The sequence below is a fragment of the Bombina bombina genome, chromosome 1, assembly GCF_027579735.1.
Source record: "Bombina bombina isolate aBomBom1 chromosome 1, aBomBom1.pri, whole genome shotgun sequence".
Lineage (NCBI taxonomy): Eukaryota > Metazoa > Chordata > Amphibia > Anura > Bombinatoridae > Bombina > Bombina bombina.
This window is the reverse complement of record NC_069499.1, coordinates 174,618,889-174,642,600: the sequence shown is the minus strand read 5'-3', so window position 1 is coordinate 174,642,600 and position 23,712 is coordinate 174,618,889. Positions and strand designations below refer to the sequence as shown.

The following is a 23,712-nucleotide window of genomic DNA, read 5'->3' as shown; positions in this document are numbered from 1 at the left end:
CATTGTAATATACTTTCATTATTTATTGCTTCCCTTTTTTAATGTAATTTATCTCTGAAAACTGTGGATTTTCTAATTCTCATAACTAGAAATTCAGTCTGCTTGATCTCTCAAAGCTAAGCCACCTATATATCTATCCCTCATTGGCTTTAACTGATAAGAGCTGCAATAAAGTGTACTTTATACTAACATACTGACTGTGGCTAGTCTTATTGTCTGAAGATGTGAGCCTCTGATAACTCCTCTGTTGAAAAACAATTGCTGCAAACAACATGTTGCACACAACACAAATGTCTTGTAATTAATTATATGGCGTTTACTGTCCCTTTAACTTTTTGAGGCAATAAATGCCAACATGTTTAAATGCAGCTGGTCCATATGGATAACAGAAAATGTTAGCATTGTGCCCCTTTAAATAAACAACTGCAGCTTTTAGCTCCTGTAGGAAAAAAAAAGTGTTTTCAGTCATTACAAGGATTAGGATCTGACTATCTGCATTTTTTATACATATATTTAGCCTTTAGTGTATGTATTAATCAAAATGTAAAAAGGTTCAAGGATGTTTGACACTAACAGTGTAAATGTGGGTACAGTAGGTGCCCTTTCTATTTCCACTGTTTGGGCAGGAGGGGGCACCGCCTCCCTTCTCCAGGTACTCAATATCTTGTGCTGCGTCTTTTTCGGTAATTACTCCCAGAATATTTGTTGCTTGCTTATGAATTAACTTGCATTTATGGAACTAAATCATTGCAGTCATTTAATTACACCTGAGGAGCTGAACTATAATTGCTTGCTGCTAACGAGGATCTGAAATGGCTTGAGCAGTATTAATTTGATGTTTACTTTTCTGAGTGCTAAATGCATTAAAATGATTGTGCGATAGGATTACATTTGACTAATTGCTGCCATTCATTAGCTGGGTAAATGACGAGGGAGACAGTGCTTTGTCTAGGGATACACTGCAGATAACTGACATGGTTTGTAAGCAGTGTTTGTATTAATCACTAGTCACTCTTACAAGAAACAGATTTCTCACATAACCTGCGGTGCTGCCCTAACATTTACTTCAAATATAACATTTGTAAATTCGCTTTTCGTGTTAGCAGCCAAAGGCCAGACTTTAAACAGCATTCTAGCAAATCAGTACAAATAAAGAATACTTGACTTGTATAAATAACTGGTTATGTCTTTGCTTTAGTGATTTACTTATGTTTTCTTTAAATATTGAATGCTATGCTTCCTGTATTGTATTTGCTGTTGTATTTTGTGTATATTTGATGTCAATATAACGGTCCTTTCTCTCTGTCTTTTATCTTTTAATAAACATACATTCATTTAACACTTTACTGAAGTACTTTTAAAAAAGGTCATAGAAATGCATTAATAAAATGCTATTTTACATTAGAGAATTTACTTATTGCACCATTGCTAGCACGTACTATGTGTTTCAACATGCAAAGGAGCATCAGTGTAAATCTACGTGAACCGAATACGGGAGGTGTTTATGCACATAAATTACTTCTGACTGGCTTATTGACCCTTGTTCAGATCAGGATTGGCATTGCCTCTGTACCCCACTTAGTGTGGAGGTTAAAGTGACATTAAACACAAAATAAATGCTAGATAGAATGATGCATTCAAAGAAAAGATTAGTCTAAGAATAGTATTTAAATTTATTTTTGAAACTTTCATTAGCTGACAAAATAAGTGTAAACTTTTAGTGTCTATTAAACAATGGGAGCTGCCATGTTGTAACTTAGGTTACCGTCCATCTCTGCTGTGGCCAATAAGGGACAGTTATGAATAGGTCACTACTGTGTGCAGCCAATGGCTGTGTGGAATATAACAGTGTTCTGCACTTCCATTTCTAACAGGAACTGAAAAGCTCACAATTTCAGAATGGAATTAAAGGAATAGGGTACAAAATAAATAATAAAAGTATATTGTAGAGTTTTTTTTTACTTATGTGATTTATCATTTTATATTACCATCTCAAATTGTTTAATGTCTCTTTAAGCACAGTTATGAGAAAATCAATACTGAAATAACAAAATGATCTTAGCATTCTAAAGTACCTTGGCAAATAATGTGCATTATTAATAGTACAATAGCAGTCAACTTTTCTTTCTTTGATTATTTTATTTTTTAACAATGTTCTTATTCTCTTGCTCCCCCCACCAAAAAACAAAAAAAACCTTGTTACCGGAACTTCATTGGCTTTCAGCAAACATATTTTTTCAGGGGAGAAAATATTTTTTTTACATATGTAAATACAGCTCCTTCGTATGCATTTTTTTAGTATTTCCTGCTTTCTGTAAGATTATTTCTTTTGTTGTGTGTTTGTTCAGATTAGATTACACGTACATATAAAATAAAAATATAAATAAATTGTTGGCTTGCCTTTTACAACTCGCACAATATTTTCCAGTCCTATAAAACAAAGTGCTTAATTCATAAAGACACTGGGTCAAAGCAAATCATTATGTCGGAGATGAGTGGTTTGTGAAATGGGACAGCTTACTACACATATTTTACATTGAAATCAACAGTGAACAAAACAAACTCTCTTTAAAAAAACAAACTTTCCTTTAAAAAACGATATAATCAGCAGTAAAACAATAAGCAAATGCATCTGTGTGAGAATAATTCACCAGCAGACAGATGATAGATGCTACTGAAATCACACATTATTTTTGACAAATCTGTGTATTATAAAAACTGCCTGGTTTTGCCGGCATGGACTCACTAAAAACAAGTTTTGCTGTGTAAAGTAATAAACTCTTTTACTTGCCCTCCAGTTAAAGTGCATTCTTGCCGTTTAAACCCTTGACTGGCAGAGAGAGTTGCACATTTCCACCCTTTCTGGCAGCTAAGGGGTTTATTCAGCATTTTAAGAAAAGCAAATGGATGTGGGAAACACACCCACTAATAAACAGCTATAACAAACGTTATTGAAAGTGCTTTATATCTAAGTGGCACTGCACAATGCATAACAAATAATGGCTGCCACATTCCTGTATCTATTGTTTAGTTTCCATATTACTGTTGCTGTGCTAGGCCTCATGCTCATAAAATATTGTTGATTCCTTTAAATCTTCTCCATATCACGTTTCTCTGCTGTGGCTCTCATGTACAGAAATAATTCCATGTTCTAAAGTCTAAATGATCAGTTTAATTTTATTTATACTAAATGCCTCATGTGTCTATTCAATCTGTAATCTATCTCCCTTGCTCTCACTCTCTTTTCCTTTTTGTCTATTGTGGTCTCTCCCAGAGCATGCAATTATATATATATAAAACTTCCCAGTTTACTTTTATTTTTAAGCATTGTTGAAAAGGAATACCTAGGTAGGCCCAAGAGCACCAATGCTTTACTGGCAGCTAGCTGCTGATTGGTGGCTGCACATATATCCTTTTTGTCAATGGCATTCATGTTACTTAGTCTGCATAGAACTTACTTAGTCTGAATAGAAGTGAATTGGAAAGTTGCTAAAATTGACTGTTATGTTTGAATTATGAAATAAAATATATAAATATTGTGTGCTTCATGTACCTTTAAGTAGCAGTATCACTGCTGTATTATTTTAAACCCAGTAGTTTTGTAAAACAGTTGTGTACTTTTTATAAACTCTTGCTATCAAACATCCTTGTGCAGGAGATTAACGCTTGTGTACAGCCTTTGCCACCACCAGCTACTTTTGGGAAAAAATTACCATAAGATAGGAAAATACTTTAAAAATGTATTTAAGTGTATATTATGTTATTAAAAATAATCATCTTCCTCCCTCACTTTGCGCTAAATAAATTAGACCCATTTACAGGCCCTATTAGAGCCTGACAAGAACTATGCAAATACTTATCAGTATCACCACACACCACAAAATACTACCACTAAGAGGAAATGTCAACTTCTTATTAGGACTCACTACCAAATTGTTTAAAATCTGGGATCATAAAGGAATCAGATTAATACAACACTTACTGGCACTGGATAATAAAACTATAATCCCATTTGCAGACCTAGTAGATAAATGACATACCACGCCAACATCACTTTGCCTATTTATAGGCAAAACGCTACATCCAAAGCCTCCTAGACACTAAGTTAATGGACAAATTCAACAAAAATAGATAGTATAGTCAATTGGGCCAAACAGGGTATCAGATCCATAGCACCCATCTACAAGTATTGCAAGAAAAAAAACGGTAACACAAAACTAGGAGAACTAGCTACTGCTTGGACCAACAGGCTAGGGACGAATATAACAGACCTCCAAATAATGAAAAGTATAGAAACTGTTAAAAAAGCTACTCTGTCAATGGACTTAAGAGAATCACACACCAGACTGCTAAATAATACATATATTACACCTAAAGACTACAAAAAAATGGAAAAACAAATTAAACACACACCTGCAACAAATGTCAACACCGTGAAGCCGACCTTATACATTTGATATGGCAATGCCCATTTAAGCAAAAATTCTGGCACATGGTAACACACTGCTTGAACACCACATGCAAAGCTCAAACTATATTCACTATAGACAAAGTTATATTCTTACATTTAAAATACCCTACCAACAAACACATCCGATTAACAAGCAATGTAATTCTATTGGCAAGGAAACTCATACTCAAACACTGGTTAGATAAGAAACCTCCAACACTTCCTGCGTTAAAAAACATCATTACTGGCCAAGTATTTTGTGAACAGGTGGACTCTTTAGGAGCCATAAACTCATGCACACCTACTTTTATTAAGAAATGGGAACCCTATATACTTAGATTACCTATCTCCACACAAAGACAAATAATATCTCCCCTTAAAAACACGGAATACATTCTAAATGTACAACTGAGAGGAGAGTGGGAACTATGGGATTGAATCAAGACAGATATATTCAAAGAAACCCTAGGCGGGGATACCAGCAGCACAAAAGAGGGAGATCCAGTGGATCAGAGTGGACATATCCTACAGATAATAGGTATAGCTAAGATTATAATTATTTGTATAGTAGAAATGTATAATATTCTCATTAATGTTTGTTTTATTTTGTTTATTTTATTTAAGTTGTTGATTTATTTTGAATTTATGGAAAATTGGAAAATGTAGAGGTTAAACCTTGTCATTGCATTATGGGAAGTTAACCCATCGAGTTATTACGAAGATGATTGTTGCCTACTAGAATAGGCAACAAAAAGACTATACAACCTTAATCTCAATAGAATAATCAGCAAGATAGGATGCAGATTAAAAATTATATTCAAAGACATCCAGCACAGAGGAAGGACTAGTACTGAGCCTATCGGTCAGAGAACCGAGAGCCAGGAATCGACTCTTTAGATTTACAATCTCAATATGTTCGTATTTTTTCACTATTAACATGAAGTAATGCAAGGTGATGAATAAAGTGATATTATTAATAAAAATAATAATAATCATCTTTTGATTAATAGCATATATATAATAGTAATTATACAACCAATTACCTCAGTGTGCTTCTAATTTCAGTGCATGTCAAGATATAGGGTATATATATTAAAGGATTAAGCAACCAGTATCACTTAATGGGCCCAAGTGCCTGCAATACTTTTAAAGGAAGATTAAACTGATAAAAATGGCTATGCATATGAAATAACACCTTTTAACCATGTCAATTTATTTGCATGAATTAATGTGAAATGAATATGAAACCCAAAATTGTTGCTTTGTGATTCAGACAGAGCGTACCATTAAAAAAAAAAAAAAAGTTCCAATTTACTTCTGTTATCAAATTTGCATAGTTCCCATGATATTCTGTGTGTTAAAGAGACACCGTTCTAGACATCTGGAGCGCTGCATGACAGGAGCATCTAGTGCACTTGCAAACAGATAACATTCTTGTAAAATTGCTGCCATATAGTGCTTCAGAAATGGGCCGGCTCCCAAGCATACATCCCTGCTTTTTAACAAAGGATACCAAGAGAACAAATAGAAATTGATAATAGAAGTAGCTTAGTTGTTTAAAATTGCGTGCTTTATCTGAATCATGAAATAAATATTTTTGGTTTGAAGCAAACCATGGATGGGTCTTTGAGGACTGTTTGCTCACTGGCTTATAAGCAGGGCAATTTCTCAGTTGAGGGACCTGCAGTTGCAAGAAAGAGAATAAATTTGACTGAAAGAAAATGAATTGCAATGTATGGGACCGAGTTCATTGGGAAGGTGAGAGAAGGATTCTTAAAGAGTATATGTTTTGGCAGTAAGATAAAAGGAAGTGCTTTATAGAGCTAAAATGGATTATTGCTCATAGAGGAAAGCAGGCTGACTATTAAGCCTATGAATGCTGTCTATCAGCGTAGAAGAGGTTCAGTATTCACTAACACAATTATTTCATGAAAGAAAACTGTTGTGGTTTTTATCCTATTTTTTCAATTAAACCAAATGCTGTATTACAAATGCCTTGTAACTTGCTAAATTAGGTAACAAGCCAGATCTATCTTAATCTTAAAGATGTTTATCTGCTTGTTTTATCTTTCAGAGCATCTATATTCTCTGTGAGTTTCTGACAAGCGTGAAGTACATCGGTGCCACATTTGTGAGGAGCGATAAAAGAAGCGTCACCTCAGATTACCAGTTTAAGGTCAGCACCATTTAGGTGTATAATAATTATCAGTAATATTTCCTGGTTACAAGTGTACATCCCATAATATTAAATTACAAGGCTCTTTTCTGTCAGGTGCAAGGAGAAAAATGATGATTGATGCTATTAGCTGTTGTGCTTTATTTTTATTTTACTTTCATTGGTTTTTAAAAACTATATGATTTGTAAACGTTGGCAGCATATACAACCTTAGCAAAAATACGGTGATAGTAATTGTCAGCTTAAGCAGTGTATCTACTGTATTTTATCATGAGTAAAAGATGATCATCACGGGACAGTAGACGCCTTTTAATTACCACAGAGAGAGAGAAAAAATAATTAGAGAATTCGATATGTGCACTTCAGGAGCTAACGAATGCGGAAGACGGAGCCGGATTTATGCTTCGTGCAACACACTGATATCTGAATTTGCACAATTCTCAGTGTTTAACACTTATACAAGAATAAATCCGGCTCCCAAAAGAGCTGAATGAGACTTGTGGCTGGCTTCTTCCGCATTCATTAGCTCCTGAAGTGCGCTAATACACATATCTAATAGATAGATACACATATACATAAATATAATAAACACAGACATCTGCTTGTAATGTAGGACACCATTTCATTATGTAAAGTATACCAAAAAAAGTCTGTAAACAAAATTATATTCTTCAAAATGAGTGTTACGCCTTATTTTTATTCATTATTTTTGTGGTTATCAATGTCTTAAAGGGATAGTATACTGTAAAATTGTTTTCCCTTAATGTGTTTACAATTGCTTTTTTTTTTACCAACTGCTGTTTGAACATTAGCTTTTATTTGTGTATATTAAAGGGACAGTCTAGTATTATTTAAACTTTCATTATTCAGATAGGACTTTTAATTTTAATCAACTTTCCAATTTACTTTTATCATCAAATTTGCTTTTTTCTCTTGGTATTCTTAGTTTAAACTAAACAGGCTCATATGCTAATTTCTAAGCCTTTGAGGGCTGCCTCTAATCACAGGCTTTTTAAATCTCTTTTTAACACAAAGAGACAGAAAGTACACGTGGGCCATATAGATAACACTGTGTTCAGACACAGGGGGTTATTTAAGATCTAGCACAAAACAATGCTAAATTTAAGACAATAGATAATAAACAGTCACAGTCATGTGATCAGGGGGCTGGAAGAAGGTTCCTAGATACAAGGTAATCACAGAGGTAAAAAGTACATTAATATAACTGTGTTTGTTATGCAAAACTGGGGAATGGGTAATAAAGGGATTATCTATCTTTTAAAACAATAACAATTCTATGGTAGACTGTCCCTTTAAAGCTCTGATTTTGTGTTTTGAAGCCACAGCCTAATAAACTGGGTTGAGCTTGTAGGTATAATCAGCTCTCATTACTGTATCACATTATGTATATATACCTGCTTCTTTACCTTATATCTGTCCGTAAACCAATCACCAATACTTGGAGAGAACAATGGAAAATCCACATTTTATTACCTTATCTCTGCTATATCCCACTGGGAGTGTAATTTCTTCTGCTGGCTGTGTTTATCTATAGCTTGGACCTGCGGCCACAAACTTTCCGCATAAGTGGGGATACCACATGCTAAATCAACTATTTAAAATGCCAATATAAGGGTAAAGGAGCTACTTGTAAACAATTTAATACACTCCAGCAGGTAAAGTGGATCATTGGGAACAAATTAAAGGGGAGAAACATTTTGAGTAAACTGTCCCTTTAACTGTGAAAAACAAACTACAAATTGCAATAAATATGCAGCCAGCAAGATGCATTGAATAATCCCAGCAATCTTGAACATATGCCCCGAATGCCGTTTACTGTATCTAATGTCCCTTAAAAGAGAGTAGACATTGCTGATAAAGGCACCTGTTTAAATGGGTGGGTCAACGGTGTCTCAACTAAAGCATGAACATGCACTAGCCACACAAAAGAAATGTTTTTTGCTCCCATGGAAAGGGTGGTAATATTTGAGCTTGTTCTGAGATCAGTATTAAGATAAATGTTGGAATTTAAACCTGTTTCTTGTCCGGCTTTTGGCCTGGGTGATCAATAAAGTCATTTAATAAACTCTTTAAGTGTGAAAGCCAGCCAGGCCCCTCCTTGCAAAGGCCCATAAATTAACTGTGTAATATCACACTGCGGTTTCTTGCCCTAGTTTAAATACTTTTAAAACCATTTGTCTTGTAAATTCCCCCAGCTGAATAAAAGCAAAGCTTAGGCGTGTTTCATTGTGTCAATTTTATGTTTATTTAACCAGAGCGGCCTTTATTCTACCTGTGAAGTTGAAGAAAGTGCCAGTTCAAACATCTGCAGTCTTAGGAATGGAGAACTTCTTGGAAGGTAAGCCAAAAGGTTTGCATAAGGTGGGCAGCATTCTTATTGGCTGCTTGTTTTAGGATACCTGTCACAAGCAGCAAAGGTTTCTGGGTACTTACATTATGTTCTCATGCTGTCATAATTTGCATATGAACCTACTGCAAGTTTTTTTTGTTTTGTTTAGTTTTTTGTATGATAATGATTGGCAATAGCATGTTTTAGGTCATGAAATATATTAAGCATGCTTTCATATGTAATCTGGATGACACAGAATCTATAAACATTGCATTTTTTTTTTTACTTAGAGTAACATATTTTTTTAAAGGGATATGAAACCCAAAAACATTATTTTGTGATTCAGCCAGAGCATTTTATTTTATAAAAGTTTCTAATTTACTCCACATTTTTTAAAATTGGTAGAACTTTGGAAATATTGGGTATATCTTGAATCTAATAGTGCTATTGATCCCTTTTGTGGGGAATGTAAGCCTTTATTTTTGTGTGAAATTAAATGGATTTGTTTACCTGTATTATCCATATGTATGTGTGAAGTAAAAGATAAGAATCATATTGATAGATTTTTTTTTATCTGTCTGCTGCCTCGAAACCTGTACCCAATACAAAGAAGATGGATAGAACAAAAACCGTAAAAAGTAACAAAATAACAGACTCTTTTTCTGAGTGGATGAGTTCTTGGGTGATGATTTATTTCTTGGATAAAGTGGAACATGTTGACAATTATCAGGTGGAACTTGGTGTTTACTGCCTCCAGGTGGCTGTGTCATATCAATTGGAGTCCTGCATGCAAGTCTATTATTTCCATGTAACACACATGGTTGAATTGGAAATCCCCACTGGTATAAAATCTTTTTGCTATGTAGCAGTGTGGTTAAAGGAGCCAAATTTTAGCTTCTTTGCAGTGTTGGTGGATATAAGTCTATAAATAATTTAAGCACATTACCTCTGAAATGAGCAGGTTGGCTTCTCTGTGAGAGATTCAAGATCTCCTCTCTATCCCTAAAATGATGGAATTTGATAATAATGTGTCTATGGGTTTAGGTCTCAACACTCTATAAGCTCTGTCCCATGGTATTTCCTGGAGCATCTTTAAGGTGTAGAAAAAGTGCTGGTAGATAGGTAGGTAGATCTTTCGGGAGGACTGGTTCAGGAATATATTCTATAAAACAAAATAGTGCAGGAAAGATCTAAGTGTAATAAATTTATTTATTTTTTTAATTAGACACAAATACACACACACTTGTTTTCTCTGTCCTTCAATCCAATGGGAGAAAAAAACCTCAGTCTATTTATCACCTTTACCATTCCCGCTAGGGTTTGCAATATCCCCCAGATATCTCACTGAAGGATGCCGTGACTTCCACTGCTCACATCATACTCCTCACCGGTATCTGACAGCAGAGTAATGCTGGGACTCCAGAAAGCTAGTAATGTGCTTGGCCTAACGCGTTTCGGGGAGCTCTCCCCACTTCGTCAGAGGCTGCCCATGTAAGCTTTCCATTTTATTTTATGTGGATCTGTCAAATTATGTCATTTGTCAATCTTTTTTTCACCTCTAACCTGTCCCGCTCAATCATTAGAACTGGTATCTGTTTCAATTATGTTGCAAGGAACACAGTACTCACTTCATGAACGCTTACATGGGCAGCCTTTTACAAAATGGCCAGGGCCTCACATAATGTGTTAGCCACACCCATTACTAGCTTTCTGGAGTCCCAGCATTACACTGCCCTAACAGCCCCTCAGATACCGGTGAGTAGAGGATTGTGATGTGGGCAGTGGAAGTCACAGTGTCATTCAGTGAGAGATTAAGGGGATATTGCAAATCCTAGAAGAATGAGCATAAGGTTGGTGTCCTCACGATTTTTGCTTTGTTGGTGTCATATGAAATCACACATAAAAACATAATTCATATCCACCTTTCCACTGTAACAGCAGCAGTGCAGACCTAAAACACTGGTATTCCATCCACAAACAGTAATACAACAAAATGTTTTTACAGAATACTGTACCTTGTTACCTTGTACCAAATTTGCTCTGTACCTTGATTTTCGGTACCAGTATCTTAGCAAAACTTGTTACTACTGTAAAGTAAACCATTCTATTCTTGACAAATAAATACTTATAACAAACCAAAGACCACTATTGCCATACCTGCTTTACTTCCTAATATGGTTTAAATGCTAGGTTTACGGATTCAAAATGATCTCATCTAGCAGCAACATCACTATGTTATTAGCAACATAAACTTCTTATATTTCCATAGTATAATATAACTCACAATATAAACACATACTGCTTTTTGCATTAGTTTGAAACATACTGTTTCCATCCTAGCTGTGCATCTATCAATGACCCTACAAGTGGTAAGAGTAACAATGGCTTTAGCAAAATATTTTACATGAAATCTGTCTATATTAAAGGACCAGTACATACAGTAGATTTGCATAATTGACAATGCATGACAACAAGACAATGCAATAGCACTTAGTCTAAACTTCAAATTAGTAGAAGATTTTTTTTCTGACAAATTTCAGTTATTTCAATTTCCACACCCCCTGAACAATGTGACAGCCATCAGCCAATCACAAATGCGTATACGTATATTCTGTGAATTATTGCACATGCTCAGTAGGATGTAAGTAAATTAAAAAGTTGTTTAAAATTGTATGCTCTTTCTGAATCATAAAAGTTTGTTTGACTTGAGTGTCCGTTTTAATTAAATAGCATGTCACTTGTAATAGAATGAGCAAAATAATGTCTGAGCCTGACAAAGATTTGAATTAGAATAAAAAATGTACTATAGGTAAAAATAGACACTTTAAAGGGACATTAAACACTAAATGCATGCTAGATAGAATGATGCATTCAAAGAAAAGATTAGTCCATAACTAACATGTAGATGTATTTTTTAAAGTTTCATTAGTTGTTTAAAAAGTGACAAAATAAGAGTAAAGTTTTAGTGTCTATAAAACACTGGGAGCTGCCATGTTGTAACTTGTGTTACCTTCTCTGCTGTGGCCAATTAGGGACAGTTATACATAGGTCACTACTGTGTGCAGCCAATGGTTGTGCTGGATTTAACAGTGTTCTGCACTTCCATTTCTAACAGGAACTGAAAAGCTCACAATTTCAGAATGGAATTAAAGGCAAAGAGGACAAAATAAATAATGAAAGTATATTACAGAGCTGTTTTATATATACAATTTATCATTTTATATTACCATCTCAAAGTGTTTAATGTCCCTTTAAAGCAGAATTGAATTAAAGGGACACAAAACCCGATGTTTGTTTCTTTCATGATAAAACAACTTTCTACATCACTTCTGTTTTCTAATTAGCTTTGTTCTCTTGGTATTCTTATTTGAAAGGGATATCTATGTAGGCTCAGCAGCAACAATGCATTACTGGGAGCTAGCTGCCGATTTGTGGCTGCACATAAATGCCTCTTGTCATTGGTTCAGCAGATGTTTTCAGCTAGCTCCCAGTAGTGCATATCGGCTACATCAACAAAGGATACTAAGTGAATTAAGCAAATTTGATATCAGAAGTAAATCTGAAAGTTGTTTAAAATCACATGCTCTATCTGAATCAAGAAAGCAATTAACAGTCACATTGAGGTGTATCAACAACCATTGCTGAACAAAAAAGATGTGTTAGGTATAGGTCAGATTGTACTGGCTGCAATTTATTTTATCATTATATCCTACCTATGAATGAATTAAAGGGACATGAAGCCCACAAATTTTCTTTCATGATTTAGGTAGAACATAACATTTTAAACAACTTTCCAGTTTACTTCTACTATCAAATTTTCTTCATTCTCTTGGTGTCATTTGTTGAAGGAGCAGCACTGGTTTCTAACTTAACACATGGGTGAGACAATGAGAATTGGTGTGTATATATATATATATATATATATATATATGCAGCCACCAACCAGCAGCTAGAACCTAGTTTATTTGCTGCTCCTGAGCTTTCCTAGATAAACCTTTAAGCAAAGGATAACACGAGAAGGAAGCAAATTAAATAATAGAAGTAAATTGGAAAGTTGTTTAAAATTGTATGTTTCTGTCTGAATCATGAATGTCTAATTAGGACTTTACTGTCCCTTTTAAGTTTCAAATACATTATTAAATGTGATCAATTTATCTGGGTTCTCAGATCATGGAGTATACTAACCTGTTTTACTTATATGCCTATTTGGTCATAAAGTTCTTTATGGTATGCACTATCCCTGAACTCTTCAGACACATTCCTACATCCCAGTCTTTCCCAATCCTGGAGCTTGAGACATGTGTTTACCCATCCCTTCCCCCAGCTGGGCAGCCCTCACACAACTAAGTGTTTGTTCTTCTTTAATTCGTCGCCTACTTGTGATGAGGTCAGAGCAGTGTTGTGGCCACCCAGAGGGATTCACACAGTTGATAGCTGCTCAGATGTTAGTGTCATAAGAAAAGCATACTATTGCTAAAAGACGTACTGTAATAGATAACACTGACTATGCAAAATTAAGTTGTAAAAGAAATACTAAAGAAGTGTATCTGAATATGGGTACTGTGCCATAAAATCTATTTTTCAATCGACGTATCAGAAACAGCTAAATAGGTGAGAGGAATCTAACATTCATGTATGAGAAGTGATTGCCAGGTGTTTCAGACACTGAAGCATTTCAGAATAAGTTTCTGGACAGTAAAAGGCACTAAGTAAAACTTTGCTGGTGAGCATGAAAAGCATTGGTGAGGATTTAGGTGAGGTGAGATATTCTAAAATGATCTTCCAAGAAGGCAGATTTTGCTTTATTTCTCTAATAATCATTTCCTTGCTTTTCTGTATCTGAAGGAGAGACAAGCCCAGTCCAATATAGCTCTGCATGACATGACAGTTCTGCTGCATTTACACTTTGTGCTTTCTATTTTATATCACTTTACACTTTCTATTTTGTATTTTATTTTGAATACAGCAGTGTATTTTGGATTGTGGTTTTACAAATTCTAATTATGCCGTCACAGTTTCTGTATAACTTTAAAAAATTAGGCTAATACTTTATACATTTATGTGTATCTTTTACAAATTAGATTGCACCTAGCATAACTTTTATTTAAATAAAAACTAAAAAACTGTCAGCTTCAGTTTCCCAGAGAGCGTCATTACTTTCTATGGCCAGATAATTAAACATTCTCTAGTTTGAAGAGAGATTATAGTGCTGACTTCACAGGGGCAGAACTCACTGAGTTTTCTAAGAAAAGGGGAGGAACCTGGAAATCTCAGAGAGATGAGAGATGCCTTCCATAGAAAGTTCTAAAGCTCTCTGGGATACAAAATTGCACATGGTAGAGAGAAGGTAACTGTAGAACCCCTGGGGCTGATATAAAGGCTCCGTTTGCATAAATTCCAAATTAAACTGAAATATTTTTTATCTACAATTTAACTTAATTTTGACTATTTTAGTATTTATTACTTTTCTGTTAGTTAAAATAAGTGTATTGTGAATTTTGAGCAAACTTCGTCTGCATACAGTTGACGAGACAAATCAGTGAGACCAGCTTTTTTCAAAATTCTTTGAAAATTTCACAAGATTTGTGAGAGAGCTTCAGATATACCCTGCCAAATCAGAAATAACTGTTCAGCACTTAGTGGAGTCAGTCCGTGCAAGCTGCTAGGGTCTATACCAAAACCCACAATATACAGTAAAAAGTCCAAACTGCAGCAGCACTGTATAAAAGTTTTATTCAAGCCACTTGAATAAAACTTTTATACAGTGCTGCTGCAGTTTGGACTTTTTTCAGATATACCCTGGGAACTCCTCTGTTCAGCCCAGGGAACTGCCCTGTCCTTCCCACTTTCTAAAACTGTCAGTTTACAATGGGAAAAATACAAAGTGTAGTGTCATTTTAAAAACTTCCACAAAAATATACAAAGTATGATCCTAAGTTATTAAGTAACACTGACATGCGGTGAAGTCAGAGTCTGGTGAGGCACTGGCCAGGATACGCCTGAGTAGCACATATATGAACCCAATAGAGGTTTTTTAAATTTACAACTATATTAGCTGCATACAATCTTAAACAACTTTCCAATTTATTCCTGTTATCTAATTTGCTTAATTCTCTCGATATCCTTTGTTGAAAAGCATATTTAAATAGACTCATTAGCTGCTAATTGGTGGCTATGCAATCGCATAGATGCCTTGTGTGATTGGCTCATTTTTGTGCATTATTTCTTCAAAAATGGATATCTAAAGAATGAAGCAAGCTAGATAAAAGAAGTAAATGGGAATGTTGTTTAAAAATTGTATTCTCTATCTGAATCATGAAACAAATATTTTTTGTTTTTCATGTCCCTTTAATTTCTGCAAAAAATTGGAATCACTCGTTCCACTAGGACAGAGGGGATCTAAGGCCTGGCAGCAGAAATTCTGAAAACAAGAAAACTATATTTCACATTCACAACATAGGTAAAACACATCACGTGAAAATTACTAGGGCTTAATAACCTTATTATTTCCATGTAGGAAAATACTTAGATGTTATTTGATTTTATATAATTATTATAGTGATCAGTTTATGTGCCAGATATCTTTGTTTGCAACTTTGCAATGCATCACCTGTAAGGGGATTTTTTTTTTTTTTACAAAGCTGACTCACTATATCATTATGCAAGGAGAAATGTTTTTTTATTCAATTCTTAGTTTGATAAGAGTTCAACAGCAATTTCTCCTTGCATAATGATATAGCGAGTCAGCTTTATAACAAAAACTACCCCTTGCAGGTGATGCATTGCAAACTAAGATATCTGGCACATAATTTGATCACTATAATAATGATATAAAATCAAATAACATCTAAGTACTTTCCTTCATGGATAGGACAACATTCTTGAAATAATAAGGTTAGCTGCACTAAATACAGACAGAGACTCCAGTTCAGAGGACATTTTTATTACAGAACCAGACTGGGTCTGGGCCCTATCTTTACCACAAACTCCAGTACCATTTGTCCCAAGTACTTTCTATGACCCTGTGGAGGAGACTTACCTGTTCCAAGCCTCTTATTATCATTGCAGTGCAGGAAACTAAAGTGTATTTGGAAGAGATGGCAAATGCCCACTTTATATTTATATTTTAATAAATCACTCACCCTGTTTTTTTAAAAGGTTATTAGTCTGATATAACCTTTTTAAAAACAGGTTGAGTGATTTATTCAAATATAAAGTGGGTAATGGGCATCTGACATCTCTTCTCTTAGTTCCAAATACACTTTAGTTTCCTCCTTATAACAATCATGTAATAATATAATTATACATGATAAATTACATCTGATATGGTGTTAAGACATAATAACACACTCGCAGACAGACAGACACAGTGCTGCTGAGTGACTGCCACACAATATATATATATATATATATATCTCATCAGGACTAGTCTCAGATATAAAAAAATAAAAGTAATGTGCACAAATAAAATAACAAAAAGTCCCAAAACATTATAAATCATTACATAACTATTATTTGTGCACGTCATTTTTCTTTTACAAAATATGACGAGTCCACGGATTTCATCCTTACTTATGGGATATCGCCTCCTGGTCAGCAGGAGGAGGCAAAGAGCTCCACAGCAGAGCTGCAGAAATAGCTCCTCCCTTCCCCCTCAACCCAGTCATTTTCTTTGCCTGTGTTAGTGATAGGAGTGAGGTAAAGTGAGGTGTTAGTTTAGATTCTTCAATCAAGAGTTTTTTATTTTTAAATGGTGCCAAAGTGTACTATTTTACTTTAAGAGCAGCTTCTGCAGTTATAGCCTTCTGGCTATTGGAACTGGTGGGCTTTTAGCCTCACTGCGCCTCCCATTATTGTACTGCTCTACTGTGATGGTCTTAGAGAAACTTAACTAAGACTCTTCTGTCTTTACAGGACCTCAGGAGGAAGAGTGGACCTCTTGACACTGTCAATTTTCATGCTGTTCCTCAGCATATAGGTAAGTGCAGTTTTTTACTCTGGGGCTCTGCAGCATATCCCGAACCTGACTGTACTTATTCCTCTATCAGGGTTTCCCTGCTCATCCCCAAACATTCTGAGACAGTAAATACTATAGAAGCGTTGGGGCTTATGGTGGTAAAAACAATATGCGAATTATCATCTAAATAAGGGAGATCTGACATATATTTATTCCCCTAACAGTCTGAGACAGTAAATACTACAGTAACGTTGGGGTTTTATGGTGGTAAACACTGTATATTAATTGTGTTGGGCAACTCTGGTTATGGTGACACACTTGCTTGAGTATTTGGCAGACGTTGGGGATTACCGGAGGCTTGTCTATTGTAAAATAGGCTCCAGTTAATAGCGGTTCACAGTATATTGCGGAGGTTAGGTTTACGCCCACGATGGGCAGGGCTCGCCGCGCAGTATCTCCTCAATTAGGTTCCGACTAGCAGCGTTCTTCTCGACACCTAAGTTTGCTTAAAAAACAAGTGAACATAGGTGCGCTGTATGAGTAAATTTGTCGAGCACGTGGAAGGTAGGAGCCGCAGCAGAGCTGCCGCGAGGTGACTGGAGTTTTTTTTCTAACAAGTAGAAATAGAGCCAATAAGTTAACCTGTAGTTAATATCGACACTAGTAGTGTGGTTATATTTAATAAAGGTTCCCTCTGTCTTTTTTTGCCTATAAGGGATAGTGCAGAGGGAGCGTTTTAAAGTCACAGTAATATATATTTATTAGGGTTAATTTTTCCTGTGATTCGATCAAGTTGGTTTTGTATTCCTGTTATCATGGATGACCTTGAAAAGCATACATGCCCCATGTGTTTAGATGCCATTGTGGAACCCCCAGTTTGTGACTCTTGTCTTGAGAGAGCCTTACAATGTAAAGAGAAGATATTTTTTAATGAAGATTTGTCTAAAGAATGTTCTCAGACAAATGAGATTAAGACTATGCCGCAATTTTCTCCCCAAGCATCACAGCCTTTAATGCCCGCTCAAACAACGCCATGCTCCTCAACGCCGTCTGTTTCTTTCACTTTGCAGGATATGGCTGCAGTTATGTCATCCACTCTCACAGAAGTTTTGTCTAAGTTGCCAGTGTTACAGGGCAAGCGTAGCAGGTCAGAGACCCATGTGGTTCCTGCGACTTCTGATGCTTTGATGGCTATCTCCGATATACCCTCCCAGGGATCTGATTTTGGGGGTAGGGAGGCCCTCTCTGAGGGTGAACTGTCTGACTCAGGAAGTGCATTACCTCAGACAGATTCGGACGTAATGTCCTTCAGATTTAAATTGGAACACCTCCTTCTGTTGCTGCGGGAGGTTTTGATGACTCTGAACGACTGTGACTCTATTGTGGTACCTCCAGAGAAGTTGTGTAAGATGGACAAACACTTAGAGGTGCCTTCTTACTCTGTCTTTCCGGTTCCTAAGAGAATTTCGGAAATTGTAACACGGGAATGGGAAAGACCGGGTATCCCGTTTTCCCCTTCCCCTATTTTTAAGAAGATGTACCCTATAGCTGACTCCGTTCGGGACTCTTGGCAATCGATCCCTAAGGTGGAGGGAGCTATTTCTACCCTGGCTAAGCGTACAACTATCCCTATTGAGGATGGTTGTGCTTTCAAAGACCCTATGGATAAAAAGTTGGAGGGTCTTCTAAAAAAGCTATTTGCTCATCAAGGGTTTCTATTACAACCGACGGCCTGCATTGTACCAGTCACAACTGCGGCTGCCTTTTGGTTTGATGCCTTCGAAGAGTCTCTTAAGAGTGAAGAGAAAAGAGAGAGGCGCTTTGTGTGTACCAATAATCACGTATGAGCGAGATATAACAGCCCACAACAGGGTACTCACATTCTGTAGGAGCACAGACAGTGCTATTAGGCGCGGACTGGGTACTCAACAGCAACCCAGCTTGCTGAAACTTCCAGCGTGTCTGCAAGGACAATCAGGAAACCCCCTTCTAGGATAGGAAAGGTAGATGGTCCAGGTGATACACTCCAGCCGGTCAGGTAGTTTGTGCAGATGGTAACCAAGGCCCTGGGAGCTCTAATAGAGTCTGTATCCATGAAAATCTTCTTGACGGAAGTCAGAAAGTTAAAGATCCTGACTACATGCCGAGCCCTTCAGTTCAATCCTCGGCCATCAGTGGCTCAGTGCATGGAGGTGATTGGATTGATGGTGGTGGCAATGGACATCATTCCGTTTGCTCGTTTCCATCTCAGACCTCTAGAACTGAGCATGCTCAGACAGTGGAATGGAGATTATGCAGATTTGTCTCCTCCGATAGATCTGGATCAGGAGACAAGAGATTCTCTTCTTTGGTGGTTGTCGCTGGATCATCTGTCCCAGGGGACGTGCTTCCGCAGACCTTCATGGGTGATTTTGACAACCGTCGCCAGTCTACTTGGATGGGGTGCAGTCTGGAATTCCCTGAAGGCTCAGGGTGTGTGGACTCGGTCGGAGTCTCTACTTCCCATCAATATTCTGGAGTTGAGAGCAATATTCAATGCGCTTCAAGCTTGGCCTCAGTTGGCTTCGGCCAAATTCATCCAATTTCAGTTGGACAACATCACGACTGTGGCTTAAATCAATCATCAGGGAGGAACAAGGAGTTCCTTAGCGATGACAGAAGTATCCAAGATAATTCGGTGGGCAGAGGCTCACTCTTGTTATCTGTCAGCAATCTACATCCCAGGAGTGGTCAACTTGGAGGCAGATTTTTTGAGCAGACAGACATTTCATCCGGGAGAATGGGAACTCCATCCAGAGGTTTTTGCCACCCTGATTCTCAGGTGGGGCAGACTGGAATTGGACCTGATGGCGTCTCAACAGAATGCCAAGCTCCCGAGATACGGATCCAGGTCCAGGGATCCTCAGGCCGAACTGATAGATGCCTTGGCATTGCCTTGGTCGTTCAACCTAGTTTATGTTTTTCCACTGTTTGCTCTCCTTCCTCGGGTGATTGCACAGATCAAACAGGAGAGGGCTTCGGTGATTCTAATCGCTCCTGCGTGGCCCTGCAGGACTTGGTATGCCGATCTGGTGTTCATGTCCTCTCTGCCGCCATGGAAGCTTCCATTGAGGCAGGACCTTCTCATTCAGGGACCCTTCCATCTTCTGAACCTAATTTCTCTGCAGCTAACTGCTAGGAGATTGAATGCTTGATTTTATCTAAGCGGGGGTTCTCTGATGTGGTCATTGATACTTTGATTCAGGCACGCAAGCCTTTTACTAGAAAGATTTACCATAAGATATGGCGTAAATATCTTTATTGGTGTGAATCCAAGGGCTACTCATGGAGTAGGGTTAGGATTCCCAGGATTTTATCCTTTCTCCAAGAAGGATTGGAGAAAGGGTTGTCAGCAAGTTCCTTAAAGGGACAGATTTCTGTCTATTTTGTTACACAAGCGTCTGGCAGATGACTAGAATCCGGCCTGTGTTTAGACCAATTGCTCCTCCTTGGAGTTTGAATCCAGTTCTTAATGTTCTTCAAGGGGTTCCATTTGAACCCATGCATTCCATAGATATATATTAAGTTGTTATCTTGGAAAGTTTTATTCTTAGTTGCTATTTCTTCTGCTCGCAGAGTTTCTGAGCTTTCGGCTTTACAATGTGATTCTCCTTATCTTATTTTCCATGCTGATAAGGTGGTGTTACGTACCAAGCCTGGTTTTCTTCCTAAGGTTCTTTCTAATAAGAATATTAATCAGGAAATTGTTGTTCCTTCCTTGTGTCCTAATCCTTCTTCTAAGAAGGAGCGTCTGTTCCATAATTTGGATGTAGTCTGTTCCTTGAAGTTCTACTTGCAGGCGACTAAGGATTTTCTTCAGGCATCTTTATTACTTGTTGTTTTTGCTGGAAAACGTAGGGGTCAGAAAGCTACTGCTACCTCTCTTTCCTTTTAGCTGAAGGGTCTCATCCGTGTTGCATATGAGACTGCTGGACAGCAGCCTCCAGAACGAATTACGGCTCATTCTACTAGGGCTGTGGCTTCCTCATGGGCTTTTAAAAAACGATGCTTCTGTTGAACAGATTTGCAAGGCTGCAACTTGGTCGTCTCTTCACACTTTTTCCAAATTTTACAAATTTTATACTTTTGCCTCGTCCGAGGCTGTTTTTGGGAGAAAGGTTCTTCAAGCAGTGGTGCCTTCCATTTAGGTTCCTGTCTTGTCCCTCCCTTTCATCCGTGTCCTATAACTTTGGTATTGTATCCCATAAGTAAGGATGAAATCCGTGGACTCGTCATATCTTGTAAAAGAAAAGGAAATTTATGCTTACCTGATAAAATTATTTCTTTTACGATATGACGAGTCCAGGGCCCACCCTGTCGATTTTTTCTAAGACAGGTTATTATTTTTGTTAAACTTCAGTCACCTCTGCTCCTTGGCTTTTCCTTTCTCTTCCTAACTTCGGTCGAATGACTGGGTTGGGTGGGGGGAAGGGAGGAGCTATTTATCCAGCTCTGCTGTGGTGCTCTTTGCCTCCTCCTGCTGACCAGGAGGCAATATCCCATAAGTAAGGTGGAAATCCGTGGACTCATCATATCGTAAAAGAAATAAATTTATCAGGTAAGCATAAATTTCCTTTTTATTATATTATACCTTGATGTCATGATCAAGGTATATTATAATAAAAATAACGTGCACAAATAATAGTAGTAACGTTACGTTATTCACTAACTTCATCCATGCTGCATAGATGGCTAGTGCACTGTCGTGTCTACCTTTAAGCCAGGCCAGGGGGTCTTTTAGTTCCGAACCTGCCTTACCGATCTGGTATAGTAGGGCTGGGCAGCAGCTGAAGATCCAAGACACTAGATTTCGAGTCCAGGCAGTCCAAACTTAGGCAAGTTGATGACAGGTCCAACCATCACAGGTGGCAGCAGTCTCTCCTTCACATTTGCCACCAATACTGCACTCAGTATACTACTCCCTTGCGCATGCGCAGGGAGTCAATCAACACCGGTCACGTTCTCCTGGTGCTGTCAATCACCAGGAGAACATGTCCGTCTCTGATTTGCTCCCTCGCTAGGAGGCATTACAAGGGATGCCTCCTATTGAACCATTTTTCCCCCTATGGTGTTTCGGTCAGCCAGTGTTAGCCAGTTGGTGGCGCTCTAATGTTCCGCTGCTGGATTGAAAAAATGCGCCCATGTTACGCAATGGAGAAGTACAAAAGTACACTGCCTCTCCATATCGTAACATAGGGAGGAAAAAAGGTCATTATTTTTTGGGGGGGTTTGGTCTGCCAGTGGGTGTCACTCTAATGCTCATCTAAATCTAGAAATGCAGTGCAATGCACCCATGTTCCTCAACGGAGCAGTACCATTAGCATAACATGGGGGGGATTTATTTATTTATTTATTTTAAATTAAATTTAAATAAAATTTGAACCCTACCTCCCTTGTCTCCTATGACTGCACGTCATAAGTAACATAGAAACTTTCAAAGCATAATATGAATGTGTAAAATCAATGCTAGATCAAAATTTAGATGTATTTAAAATTCAAATAAAAAAGTACAAAGCTGAAATGCAATAATACTGAAATGAACCAAACTGAAATGTATAGGAATATAAAATACAAAGCATAAAGTGTAAGTGTAACAAAACCCTCATGTCATGCAGTTCTATTTTGCACTGGGCTTGTTTCTAAGTTCTCATATATAAATGAGATGAGAGATCATGTGAAGTCTGAACTACAATTTCTTTAATTTTAACACTTTGTTTCACATTTTATTATTTCATGATTCACCTCCATTCATTTATTTTCATAGCATTTTAATGTATTTTGAAATGCACATTAGGCAGATAACAGTTAATGTTTTTCAAAAGCTTTAAATGTATTTTGCTTTGCACGTGAGTGCAACACTTAACCAACAATTTGTAATACGAACACACTAATTGTGATACTACCCCTTCCGGGTGTTTCATTGTTGTATTTTAAAAAAAAAAAAAAACACTAAGCAGAAATCATTGGAATATGTATTATTCATCTATTTAAATGGACTTTACCTTTAATTTTATTTATTTTTAAACTTCATTTGGGCAGTGTCTATTAATTCCTGTCACAGCCCTTCAAGGAGGCTGTGGTCTCTACAGGAAGTTTATCTTTTATGTTTAATTTGTTTTTTTACCAAAGGAGCACTGATTAATATCCCTTTAAGTATTTTAACAACCAACTGATTGTATGTTAGTGTTTGTGCGAGTGCAAAGTTCTCAATTGACTCTCTACTTGTCGTCATCTAGGTCCATCTTTTTGCACCTCAGATCAGTGTAGTTAATGCTGATTAAAGGGGCATAAAAGTATTTTTATATACACCTAGCATATGTATTCAATTAAACGCTGTATTGCAAACAATCTTTACACAAAATGTTTTTGTAAGTAGAAATTCAATTGCTTTGGCATTCAAGGACATACCCCTTTTTATTGTATGTCCTTTTGTGTGACCATTTAGAGACAGATGTCAATGGATTCCTGCTCTTATCAATCACTGTGCAAGATGTTGCAGTCGTCATCTGAAGTTTGTGAAGTACAAAAGTTCACTACAAAGTTGATTTCACATAAATAAACATTTTAGGGTGGAATAAATATGGAATTGAATGCCCCCCTAAAAATGTAAAGAAAGTTTTTAGTTTTTTTAAACCAATAGTAAAAGGTTTCAAGAAGATGTTACATAATGAATTATAAAGAGGACTGTGTCTGGTGTGTTTCCAACCGGTGGCAGCTGGAGGTCACTGGTGGTTTTCATT

The 23,712-nt window shown here is 36.9% G+C and overlaps 1 protein-coding gene across 1 annotated transcript in view; it reads left to right on the top strand.

Moving 5' to 3' along the window:
- Positions 1-23,712, top strand: part of MIPOL1 (mirror-image polydactyly 1) — a 1,201,709-nt gene that overhangs the window by 505,349 nt on the left and 672,648 nt on the right. The window contains exons 3-4 of the mRNA XM_053697725.1: positions 6,525-6,626; positions 8,903-8,985. Coding sequence (XP_053553700.1) covers positions 8,967-8,985 — 19 coding nt within the window. The 5' untranslated portion in view covers positions 6,525-6,626; positions 8,903-8,966. The remainder of the gene's footprint in view (positions 1-6,524; positions 6,627-8,902; positions 8,986-23,712) is intronic.